This window comes from Chelonia mydas, chromosome 11 (assembly GCF_015237465.2).
Source record: "Chelonia mydas isolate rCheMyd1 chromosome 11, rCheMyd1.pri.v2, whole genome shotgun sequence".
NCBI classification, from domain to species: Eukaryota; Metazoa; Chordata; order Testudines; family Cheloniidae; genus Chelonia; species Chelonia mydas.
This window is the reverse complement of record NC_051251.2, coordinates 39185792-39199394: the sequence shown is the minus strand read 5'-3', so window position 1 is coordinate 39199394 and position 13603 is coordinate 39185792. Positions and strand designations below refer to the sequence as shown.

Here is a 13603-nt window from a genome sequence, read left to right as displayed (position 1 = left end):
AAAGAGGCCATGCACCTCTGCACTGCTTCCCAGCCCCCTCTGCCACTGACCATTGTCCCTATGCTCCACTCATGGAGTGGGTTCAGAGCATGGAGGGGAGTGATAAGAGAGGTACTTTGGCCTGGGCCAGCATAATCATACTCTCAGATTCTCTGCAGGTGTCCGGGGAGATGATGCCATAGAAAGTGGCCAGCCTCCAATCCTTCACCTAGAATCCAAATCCTTATTGATCACCCAAAGAGCTGCATCTATGAATTATGAGGAAGAGGAGGATGATGCGGCAAAGACAGCACACTCCTCTTCTACAACCTCCAGCCCAGATCTGTACCTAAACATGTGTCAGGATTTTTAGAGGTGTGAGCTGTCAGGCAAGGAGATGTAGTTGCTCAACACCTCTGGAAATTAGGCACCTAAATATGGATTTTGGTACCTAACTTTAGGACTAAAGTTTGAAAATTTTGGCAAAGTTTCTGAATGGCCCCTGCCATTATATTCATAACTATACTAAAAGATGAAAACTGCATATAAATGTTTTTAACCCTTTATGGGAAGTTTGAAAGAAACAAATGCTTTAGGAGGACCATTATTAGTTTTAAAACTCAGACACTGCGTTTTCTATTACAGTACTTACATGACTGTATGCTTTCAGCTACAGGCAATATTTATCTCAACTTGTCAAAAGTGAGACTAAAACCTACCAGGTGAGAATATTCCATCTCCATCTTTATTTGACCATCCAATAATCTCTCTCATCTTTCGAAGCGTTATTTGCTCCATGAGGACAAAAACAGGTGCAATTTCATATGTAAACCTGAGTGGATAAACAAAAAATGGATACATAGTTCACATTCCAAAAGGCACGTAAATGCTTAATCTTTGATCCTTCGTGAAAATATTTAAGACTCATAAAATTGCCTGTGAATTCAGGACCTGATACTGCAGCTTTTACTCAAGGAAAACTTCCTACAAGGCCAGTGGGAATACTTTGCAAGTAAGGACTGCAGTATTGGGCCCCACATATGTTTTCTATGTTTATACAATTTATACAATATTGTTTCTCTGTTTATACAATTTACAGTAATTACAACAATATTGACAGTACCATGCAAAATTAGACTGTAAAATATTTGGTTCACAGAGTGCCAGTTTCACACTTGTAGAATAGCATATTGTCAGAATCGTAGACAGCTTACCACAAAGATAATTAGAAATATTGAACTAGGGCTTAAAAATCTAAATACAGTTATTTATGTGGACATAGTCTGCTAATAATCCCCAAGGACAATTTATTTCTACAATGCCATGCAATCAATATCTGTCAAGAGTAATTATAAATGATGATTTTCTAATTACCAATTACAAACAACAAGAGAGCAGTCAACTGTTATATCCACCTAATGCAGACCAGAAGTATTGCATAGTCTAGTATGCCATGCATGTCATGGACAAAAATTTGAATCTAGATTGATAGGCTATGCTACTCTGCTAGGTGACCAAGGAAGGCTTACTGTCAAATTACTATCAGTGTAAACAAGCTATGTGAGACAAGGTTTTTTTGAACACTGAAAAAAATGAATTTAGAATGGAGCAGAAAGTAACTAAATGTAAGGGGTGGAATTTTCAAAGGGGCCTAAGGGAGTTAGACACCTGAATTTCATGGGATCTGGGCATCTAAATTCCTTAGTCGCCTTTTTAAAACCTAAACAAGGTCCTTAATGATATCCCTCTTCTGTCCTAATACCAAGATGACTTTGTTAGGATATCCATTTAAGATGAGATAGGCTTTGTATTTTTGTCTATTCCTAGTTATTTTCAGTTTTGAAGACTCAAAACAGTACATTTATTTTTCTTTAGAGCATCAGAATTGCAACAGGGAATCACTTCTATGGTGTTCTGGAAGTTGGGCATTGCCAGCTATGACAGAAATAGAGTTTATAAGTTAAGCTCCACCTGCAGTATATCCAGGAGCAAAGTTATAACATTGTTTTTAAACACTGCAAATCTAGGGCCCAATCTTCCATTCCTTATTTGGAAAAACTCCAACTAAAGTCCATGTGAATCCTCTAGTGTACAGGTCATTGAGGGCCTAATCCAAAGCCAACTGAAGTCAAAGGGATTTTTTTCTGTTGATTTAAATGGCCTTTGGATTGGCCCCGAGTACTTTCAAATGGAACTCCAAATACCTCCTGAAAGAATAAATTGCCTGTACACAGAGTACAGGGCTATTAACAAGGTTTTTGTGTGTGTGCCATATTAAGAGTATTCACAGAGAAAATTTTAAATAAGTCAAAATGAATTAATGAAATTGCTAGGGAAAATATCGCATGAGCCTGCAAAGATTCACAAAGAAATGATGGAAGATTGTGGATGATAAAAAATTGTAAGTCCAATACCCAAAGACTAAGGCTAAGATCTGCAAAATCACTTTTGGGATTTGGATGCTCTAGTCTAGTCCCATTTATTTTTACCCTCAAGTGGCTTTGACAATCTCAGCCTAAAAGTATAAAATGTGTGCAGCCATGGAAAAACAACTCTTGTTTTGAAATGACCTTCATGTGGATATGACCCTTGGAACTCCCATACTAATATAGTGTTTACCAATATCATTGACAGTGATTGCAAACATGGAAGGGTGGGTTTTTTAAAAACTACCCAGCAGTAGCTTAATTCTGCTCCCACTGAAGCCAATGGAAGCTTTATCCCTGACTACATGGGAGCAGAGTTAGATCAACACTGACCACTTCTGAAAATTCTACCCTAAATGTCTTATGAGTTGTCATTTCAATTATGGATACTACTCTGGTACTCAATTTGTATATCTACATGATGACTCTAGTATGATTAACATGGCTTATCATATTCATAAAAACACCAACAAAATATAAAGAAGATAAGATGAAATTCTGATCACTAAAAGCCCATATGAGGAAAAAATATTCTCTGTAATTAATCAAAAGTATTGAGAGGTGTTTAGAGGTGGAAAAGAAAAATGGCAGTAGGAAGATAACTTCGTCACAAGAGTCCAATGTTACATGCTTCTGTAGTAGAACTAGGTTAGAACAATTTTTAGATAAAGGTCATTCATTAACTCTTCTTCAGTGCTGGAAAGCTGCACTAACCAGAGAATCTATTCTCTAGAATTGATCTGTTTGAATCATATAATATTGTATAAACACGTCTTTAACAGTATCTGTAATTACTGTGTTCTATTAAGCTATTTCATTTTGGTCTTAAATTCTTTAAATATATTGCATTTTTCCACTGCACAGCTGAGGTAAGAGAACAGTCTATGTGATTTGTGTTTGGTAAATCCAACACAAAAAGGGGAAGTTGTGCAATTTTCATGCTTACAGAAAATCATTTTCTATATGTATTTAATATGTGTCTCTGTTTAAAGTGCAAATGGTCCAGAAATGGTACAGAACTTTACTGAGTTAAGCTATTTTAACAGGACAATTTTCTAAGTCAATCCAAGAAAAAAAAACCCTTCATAATAAATAATCACCTTTTTGAAATTAGATAAGTGAATGAAATGGTCTTAATAATTATTTTTAATATATACAGCCACACAGTATGCTGTCATAAGGTAAAACTCTGCTTTGACTTACAGCTTGTGCAACCTAACTGACTTCACTGAGATTGCATGAGCTGATAGTCAAGACAGAATTTGGCTCACAATAAGTGTCATCCGCTTAATTTACCTGATAACTTTAAAAATAGAGTATGCTTTCTCCCTACACAGTAGTGAAATTTAAGCAATTTTTTTTAGAAAATTAATCACATTTTTAATTTTAAAATGTTGTGTGTCATACTAAACAAATCATTCAACAGTCACATTACAAATTGAGTGTATAATGGGTTATTTTCAATTATTTCTCTTATTTGACTTACTAATACAATTTTTTTGAAAATATGAAATTAACTGAGAGCAGTATTATTAAAAAGAACTAGGTGTTTTTGAATTGAGTCTTTTATGTGGTTTTCTTTGTTTCTGGAGTCACTGGATGGGCACATCTGGCAAACTACATACAACAGCTAGTAATCAGCTATACCCAGTGAACCATTATCAATGGATGAAGGAAATGAAAATAATCTTAATTTTTCAATTTGCAGGTAAATTTCATTGTGCCATACGCATCAGCAACAACAACAAAGCTCCATTTCCGTGCTAGTGGCAGTTTTAGGTGAAATGAACACAGCCATAACACAATACATATACACATCCATTAAAGTCCTGAAATGAAAAGTGGTATTTGTTATCTGATAAGTATTTTAACTCCAAGCATGTCAAACTTTTTGGAGCATACACAAATCAATACATAATTTAAAACTGCCCAAAGGCTCCCCCCCCCTCCCCGAATGACACTATTTGTTGTAGAAATACAACAATACACCTTGAACTTAATTTTCACTTTCATTACATTTCAATGTAATGAATAATGGAGTGTAATTTATTAAATAAAATCTAGGTCCAAAAGGTTATCTGTCTGATCCTGCCATACTCTGTATTTTAACTAATCTCAGTCAGGATAATTCCTTCATATTATCAAGTTAATTTGGAATGTTATGGTTTTTAATCCTTTTGACAGCTTTTCTGAAGCCACTTAAAAGCCACTTATGTGATGACAACTGAATAAAGAGGAAGCTAAGGGCCCAATCCTGCTCTCACTGAGGTCAATGGGAACAGGAGCAGAATCAGGACCATAAATAGTTTATGCTTTAGTGTTTGCATTAGGATAATTGCAAAATTATTAATTGGAAAGTCAGATCTTAACAAGAATTAGCAAAGAAAGAAAGAAAGAAAGAAAGAAAGAAAGAAAGAAAGAAAGAAAGAAAGAAAGAAAGAAAGACCATCTAAATTATAAGAGTTCTGGTTGTAACACACTGGGATAGATAAACAATAATTTCTCCAAAAGAAGTTCCATCATTTGGTTTTGCATTATCAGAATGACTATAGTTTACTTACACTTTATTTTGGGATATTTGAGTTTGTGTGTGATAGTAATGCAAGATTTCCTCTTAAAATCTGTTCAAAGCTATAATTGTTTCCACTAGTTTATTGCTGCGCTATACAACATAAGAATGTGTAGGACACGTAATACATTACATGGGACATCTTCATTATAAATGAGTTGCAAAAATCAGTCCTGTATAATCCTTAATCACAAAAAAGAAAGAAAAATAGGAGACTGCTTACATGTTAGTATTTGCAGTTGAGGTCAGCCATTCACCAGCCAAGCCAATAACATCCAGTCCAGTGGAGAGCTGGTTGAAAAAACGAGGATGACCTGGGAAGATGATTGAAAACAATATAGCACATCACATGCCTTTCATTGTTATCTTTGGGAGTTCATTTTTATTTCAGCAGACACCCAAAGCCTGGCTTTATAAGACAAAATGTGTGGCACCAAGTAATACCTTTTCACAAAGTGAAAAGGTTGAATCTGTGGTTTATTCTGTTAGATGCCCCTCGAACTGCTGTAATTGAGGTGATGGTGAAGTGCAGGGGGATAACATATTTCAGCACCAGTGGTCAGCAGACTTGAGCCATATTTGCATTTAAATAGAGAAAGGAGAAAAGCTATTCAGAGTGTACCCCTTGATCTCTTTAGATAAGCAATGGTTAGGGTCGGGAACAGTAGGCACGCGGAGCTGAACAGCCAAGAACTCTGCTCTCCCTTCTCTTGCATGAGCCTCTGCAATAAGGAAAAGTTTCGCTGGGCCTGATCCTGCTTGCACGGAATGCATGATTCCCACAGATTTCAATGGGACAGGATTGGGGCGAGGCCCCTGAAAAGTTTTGAAAGAGAACATTCAGCTAAACTAAAACGAGGGTATTGCTCTAACTGTGAATTACTTCAGAGTCAGGCAGACAGCTGTATTTTAGCTGGCCTCTCTTTGCAAAGACAGAGTGAGTCCAAATATTAGAACAAATCTGTTCACTCCCCTAACACTAACAGGTGGTAATCTCTCCCGATCAGAAATCCTGAGCTTCTGAGGAGTACCCGGAACAGATGTATAAAGCAAAGCTCTCCCACGTATTTATCAATTCAACCCAATACATCGGGGAACTATGGTAAGGTTCAATGCTGGACACCAAAAAGGGACACGGGCACCTCGAATTTGGCCCAACATTTAGCTTGAAAACAAACAAACAAACAAACAAACAAACAAACAAAAACCAAAGTAAACAACCTCCCCTCCCCTAAAAACAAACAAAAACAAAAACAAAACAAAACAGTTTTTGCAAGAAGTTGAGCGAAAGAAGTATTGCCATAGGATTGTTAAACATTCCGGTGGAAACAATTTTTAAAACAAATAAATATTCCTCTGTAGTGTTTGTATCCCCAACACTCTGCAAACCCTGAAGCTGATGGGGATTATAAACTCACTATCGACTTTCATTGCCCAACCTCAATAATGCATGCATGCATCCATAAACAAATACATACAACAAACACCATTAATAAGAAAAGGAAAATAAGAACTTTAGAATCATCGCAGTTGTAATAAATGGCCAAATCCTCCTACTACAGAAATCAACTGGCAGAACTGCCAGGATCAGGCTCTACAATGTTTAATGTACTGATTTTCACACCATCCCCATTTTACAGATGGGGAACTGAGACACAGAAAAACAAAATGATTTGCCTAAGATCATACAAAAAGTTTGTGGTGGACCAGGGAATTGAACGCTGCTCCCCCAAATCCTTGGCTAACACCCTAGGCCATCCTTCCTTTTAAGGGATCCTTAATATAGATAAGAAAATTTGCTCTAGAACATTGCTAACATCCCTTTCTTGCAAATAGGATAGACTGTGAACAATTGATCTGTGAGGTGCTTTAAAATAATTGATAGAATAAAGTAAAAAAGGCTCCAGAACTCTGTTGTAATAGTCTGTTGCAGAGCATAAAGATTCCACATATTTGTGATTCACTGAGTATACAACTGTAAGATTTGTGGGGGATTGGGGGGGGGGGGAGAGGACTGTCCACTAGTTAACAATATTCCTAAACAATACGCAACTCGCTCAACATCCATTAATTATTATAGCCTAATTAATTATTTTTACTTATACAAAATTAATTGCTCATGTATTTTACACTTTTCCTGCAAACCCCTCTTCAGGGGATTAGATACATTCATGGGGTTCACTACTTCTTTCACTCGGCTCCATATAATGTCTACATTACATGCCCACCAGGATTTTACAGTTGTATATTAACAAGCCACATCTTTTCTAACAACATTAACCCACACAGTTTTTGCAGGGAAGTTTCACACTCTCCAGAAAACCATATGCTAAATGAATGTAAATATTTGTTTCCAGATACTGCTCTGCTGAATAGTGGTTGGGTAGAGGTTAAATAGCAGTTATATTTAAATGAATTCGCTTTTGATTTTACAAAACAATTATTCTTCTCTTGCTGTCTTGACACAGTTTGAAAAACTATTTTAATAAATCAGCGGGGTTATCTTCCGCAAATGCTTTCAGCCCGTATCCTTCCCCCCTTATGATGGATTACTTTTAAACAACAGACTAAATCCCATGGACTTCAACTGGGAGTTTGGCCTGAAGAAAGCCTTTACAACTCGGTGCCCGATCCAGGCTCCACTGAAGTTAATTTATTGGAGTATTTCCATTGCCTTTAACGGCTGCTGCTGGATCTGTCACCAAGCCCTAAGTTTCTGATTTTAAAGTCCTTAACCTGCTGCTTCTCTGAATACAGTCTGTTTGACCGTATCTGCGTCTCAAATCTCGGGAACAGGTGTCCTTTAATAACATGAATAAGAAATAGCTGCCAGCATACAGCACCAATAAACTCCCAGGTAACAAGTAGGAGGAATCAGGAGACAAGTGCTAGCTCAAGAGCATAACAACATAACCCCACGAACAGGACAATAGAGAACACAGACAACCAGGCATGGAATTAGGAAATTCAATTAAACTGCAGTAACTGTTGCTTTTGTTGAAAGAACATGCTGGCCACAGGTTAAAAGGGCTTGGGAGGCTGAAATACGCCATCGCCTGTTAAAACAGGCACACGACCAAAACCCACAGTACTGCTGCTCTTGAAGAATTCAAACAGTGCAGGTTGGGCCGACAAGATTAAACTGTTGTGTTCGTGGTTTTTGTTGCTTAGTTCAAATCTATCGGTTTGTACTAAGGAGGAAGATACGATGAATAACCCCCCGCAGTGCTCGCAGTTTAGAAAGCATGGCTCTTAATAGCTCATCGGCAGAATTTCAGAAGGAAGATTTGAACACCTCCACCCCCACCCCTCCCGGAGCGTCTATTGTCAAACCATATGAACAATCTGGAGCGATCCTGAATAGTTGTGACAGAAGTTGTAGCCTTTCCCATCGGTCTCACGGAGTGAGCAGAATTAGCTGCACGCTGCAATACTGGAGCAGGGGTGGGGGAAGAGGGGATCTGCCCTGTTATTGCTCCAGGTCCTGAACGGCTATTCGGGTAACTGCCATATGCTGAGTTATTGGCAATTTAAATTTCTACCATATAGACTTAAAACGTTTCAGGCGAAACAACAAGCGGAAGATCAGTGGCTTTACTTCGGGTTTGTGGCTACAGCTCACTGAATAAGAAGGGAAGTTGTGATACAAGTATTTATTGATATGGGATTCAAAATGAGCTGGAAGTGGGAGGCTCCCTGTATGGTGAGTTGAAATCTGATTATTAACGATTCCTATGATTTCATTAAACGTCTTGTGAACATAAAGAAGAAAAATTGCGAATTCAGTCTCATTTATACCCTCATTTCCCTAATGGCATCGCTCCCCGGAGATGCAGGCGGCTTGCGTTTCATCAAGTGAAAGAGATTACTTCTTAAAAACTTGTGTCGGGGCTCCACAAACAACCCCGGGAAATGCCCGTTTGAGTGACGGACGGGGCAGCCGCGCCTGGCACCGGTGACAAAGTCGCTTTCCGCGCGAGAGAGGGGCTGGAATGAAACTTTACAAAGTTGAGCCTCTTCCGGCGAGGTAGAGGCAGGGGCCCGATCCTGCTCTGATGACTCACGCAAGGAGCAACATTAGAGTCAACACGCCCCTGGGCCTGAGCCAAGCCCGCAGAAACCAGCCCCTTGCCGCGTTTTTCCCTTCCCCCCACTCTAGAGAGCAGGATCTCTGGGACTGTACCTGTCCTGACTCCGTACTTCAGCGTGTCCCTGCAGTCCACCAGGATCTGCTCCAGGGATTCGGGGTTGTCCGAGAGCTCCAGGTTGAAGCCCTCCATCCCTTCCAGCAGCTGGTGCGGGTGATGGAAGTCCAGGACTTTGGTGGACCTGTCGAACGTCTTCCTCACGTAGTTCAGGAGAATGTCAACCACCTCCAGCAGGAACTGCATGGTCTGCTCCTCGCCATTCTTGGCAGGCAGCAAATCTGCGGCGGGCGGGACACAAGAACTCAGCGCCTGCCTTGCAATCAGGAGACAGAATATGGACCAGCTCCCTTCGGAGCGTCATTTCCCAGGGTAGCAGCGCAATGCCCCGGCTCCCGCTCCGCCGCACCGCGGCCGCCAGCCCAGGAATGGTGTGACAGTGTCTGGTGTCCCCTGCCAGGGCTCTGTCAGCTTCATCCCCATTCATCATCGGGCGGCGAGGGCACTAAACCGCAGCTTCCTGCTAGATGCTAAAAAGCGCATGTCACTGAAATCATGACACCCTACAAGCTAATCTATCGTGTTCCGAGGGAAAACATGCTCAGCAACCAGCCCGAGAATTAGACGCTGCTCCCTGCACAACATTGTCTCAGTTCACTCGCTCTGTCTGGCGACAGAAACCTGTGGCTGAAGGTGCTTCTGGTTCTCCCCCACATCACCCCATTAGGAGTATATTAACTGCGATGCTTCCTAACCGGATAGCTATGCTGTTTTAACTAGCTTTTAAACACACATTGGTAATGAGCACTCTTCCCAAATTAAAAATAGATTTGCTGTAAGTATTCATGGGATAATGGAACAATAAAATATAAGACCAGCACTCTGCCTATCCTCTCTCGCCTGCAGCAGATTGTCAGAAGAGACCAGCTTATGCATCAAAACGTATTCACAGCACTCTGACACAAACACACCCCTGTCAAGCATACTTTGTACTGGAAAGAATTTAACGTTTTTAGTGGCCGATTTAAAATGAAAAAAATGCGTGTAACTGATTGTGGGGCAAATGCTTAGATGGTGCAATTGGCGTAACTCCACTGAAGTCCCTGAATTAGCTGAGCCGATTTACGCCAGCTGAAGATCTCGCCCAAAGTATTTTAAATACATATAGGTACGTATATATTGATATTATACATGTTATCTACATCTACAGGGTGTTACTCTGACAGCAAAATTCTCAGGGAAAAAAAAGATATTCATTATTAAAAAGCAAAATCTGCAGCTAGATGAAATGCCAGAAAGACAGACCATAAAAACACTGCTGAGATTAAGCAGCCAATTGTTCTAAGGAGCACTTACCTCTAGCAAATAAATTGGAGAAGTCTGTCTCGGCCCTCCTGAACCTGGCTTCCCTCTCGCTGTTCTCACAAGCCAGCAGGTTCTTGGAAGACTGCCTTTCCTTGAGAGAGCTCACAATCCGGCCCTTATCTTCCAGGCTGTTGTTCCTTTGCAAGAACCCTACATTATTATTACAAGATCCACAGGTCAGAGTATTCTCACTTCCTAGCATGTTTATAAACGCTTAAAGCAGCTCACTAGACAACAGTTCAAAGTGGGGTTTGTTCTGTATCTACCTAATGAGGTCAGGAAGAAGAGTATTTATAGGGATTATTTGCCTCGAGGAGGGTGAGCTCCAAATGACATCGACTACAGAAACCCAGCCATGCAAAAAACAAATTTTCGTCATTTAGTGCAGTGGTAAATTCTTATTAAGTCGATCAGACAGATTCCACTTCAGTAATCAGCCACGGGAAGAGCGTTCAGGGTAAGTCAATGCCATCGCAGCCTGCAGGCGAAGTTTATGGGCCTAGCAGACAGGAAGGGGCAGTGATGTGTGATTAAAATCAGGGCCACTTTCAGTTTTCCTCCTCGTGTTGCCATCACGCTAAGAAAGCATGTTAGTAACTGGCTAACCTAGGAGATGGTCCAGTTCTAAAGATACAGGCACTAACCGCAGCGAGAGTTCTCTCCCTATTAGTGATGATCAATTAATATCAGTAAAAAGTGAGGAGATGCTGATTTTCAGGTAAAAAAATATTTCTGTGTTTTTAATCATTTCCTCCTGGCCTCAGAAAATCTGCTATAATCAGAGATACAGTTCTAACACACAAGATTATATAGAAATAATCATTATGACAATATTTTCAGGCGCTGAAGTACTTCGGCGATGGGCTCCATACAATATCCTAATAGAAAACAACAATATTCTCCGTGCACAAAGTAGAAATGAAACAATAATTATATTTCAGAGTAACAGCCGTGTTAGTCTGTATTCGCAAAAAGAAAAGGAGTACTTGTGGCACCTTAGAGACTAACCAATTTATTTGAGCATGAGCTTTCGTGAGCTACAGCTCACTTCATCGGATGCATCTCTGCATCTAACGGCTAGACTAACACGGCTGCTACTCTGGAACACTGTAACTGTTTTCCTTGTTCCGTTCTGTCCATTTCCCGTGGCTGGCTTTCTAGACTCTGGGCTCGCAGCCATCAGTATACTAACTAGCTAGAGGTTTATTCTCTCATAGGTAAATGCTACGGGGGGCTGACAATTGAAATAGCCTTCATGAGTTTAGACTTTTGCAAACTGAAAATTGCAGATACATCTTGAATGGGGGAGGAGGGGATTCTGCTCTCAATTACTGCGCAGTAAATCCGCAGGCTCTGGAGTTCCTTTTACAGATTGGCTCAGTAGACTTGGAGCGCAAAATGCAAAGAAGAGGGAGAGATAGCCTTTTTTATTTAAACTGAATTTAATGATTCTGTATTAAACCACAGTGGATTTAGCTCCTGTTGCTACAGTTTCAATCTCAACAGAGTGAAAAATCACCTCTGCTGCTTTGTTATGTGTATGAAATAGCATACGGGTCAGAGTTTACCATAAAACTAAATAACACGATGATAACTGGATGAACTAATTGGCTACAGAGTAATACTTGTGGAACAGTTAAACTGAGCCACTAGCTGAAAATTGATGGTCTTGGAAGTTCTTCGTTTCAGTTTCAAACGTAGGGAAGAAATTTGTCGCATAAGACCAACACAAAAAGGTGGATGCAGGACAACAAACCCTCACTGCACGAGTCACTTAATCACCTAAACAGCAAAATGAAACCAACAGGATTACCCCCATAATTGAGGATTACTATCCCATGGTTTACAAGGGTGGCCCCAGATAGTCATTGTACTCTGGACCACCACTTGATGATCACCTCCACCCGCTCTAGCGTGTAGTTCTCATCCTCCCACCTCTACCCCGTGCATTTAAGAGCATGAGCCTCCAATCCGGAAACTTCAGAAAAATTAAAGGGCGTCTAGGATCTAGTGCATGGTAAGGGGAGCTGTTCAAGTATTAAAAATAAATGATTTCTTACCAACAAACAAAAGACAAACGAACAACCCACCTGACTGCTGTAACCTTATGAGTAAATGATCCTCTAATACAGAGAAACAGGCTGTAGCATAACAAAGTAGGCATGTGCTATACCGGGTGTATGGTCTGCCCCAGGAAGCATATTATTTTCCATATAAACAAGAAGACATTTCTTGAGATATTCAGTGCAAGAAGTTCTGTAAAAAGGACAACTGCTCTGAAAAATAATAATAAAGCGATTTCTCATTGTTGCATACCCCCTATGGCGTTCATATTATAGAGTGAAAATAAACATATATTTAAAACATTTCCAATACTAAGCTGAGGGGCAGATCTTGAATTACAGACAAGATGACAACTACCTCCCGGGAGGCAGAAGATTGTGTTTAAGATGGTTGGAGAAGTTGTCTAGATGCTAAAGGGATTGGTATAGCTGGCAACTGCTTGGTTGCCTCTCCTTGGTGGTCGCAGGGTTTCAGTGCTCAGATTGATCCCCTTACCGAGGAGACTGAACCAGATTCCTTGTCCAAATTAAAAGACAGCAATATTTCCTTTGACATATTTAAGAAAGTTCCCCCCAAACCCCGGTCTATGTTATCTAACTAATCTAAAGTGAATAAAGGCAAATGAGATTAATTCCAGAACAACGCAATTGAACTATTAATAGTAAGCTTCAGAGGGGTAGCCGGGTTAGTCTGGATCTGTAAAAGCGGCAAAGAGTCCTGTGGCACCTTATAGACTAACAGACAGATTGGAGCATGAGCTTTCGTGGGTCCGCCGAAGTGGGTATTCACCCACGAAAGCTCATGCTCCAGTACCTCTGTTAGTCTATAAGGTGCCACAGGACTCTTTGCCGCTATTAATAGTAAGTGACAGCTTCACTTGAGCGCACACCCCTAATGTAAGGACTTTTATCAGTCTTGATTCCCATTTAGCAGAGAGAATCTAGCAGCGCTGGTTAACGTTACAAGTCACTGAGAACACGGTTGTACCCCCAGACCTGAGACTCATGCTTCGAGGTGGGTTTACATAACTACTTTGTAGCCAACTTGGGGGCCTC

At 40.2% G+C, this 13603-nt stretch overlaps 1 protein-coding gene across 1 annotated transcript in view; it reads right to left on the bottom strand.

Moving 5' to 3' along the window:
• Positions 1 to 13603, bottom strand: part of GAD1 (glutamate decarboxylase 1) — a 46489-nt gene that overhangs the window by 23289 nt on the left and 9597 nt on the right. Inside the window, exons 4-7 of the mRNA XM_007056586.3 lie at positions 10476 to 10634; positions 9158 to 9400; positions 5198 to 5288; positions 699 to 811 (exon numbers count right to left, since the gene is read on the bottom strand). Of these exons, the coding sequence (XP_007056648.1) occupies positions 699 to 811; positions 5198 to 5288; positions 9158 to 9400; positions 10476 to 10634 (606 nt within the window). The remainder of the gene's footprint in view (positions 1 to 698; positions 812 to 5197; positions 5289 to 9157; positions 9401 to 10475; positions 10635 to 13603) is intronic.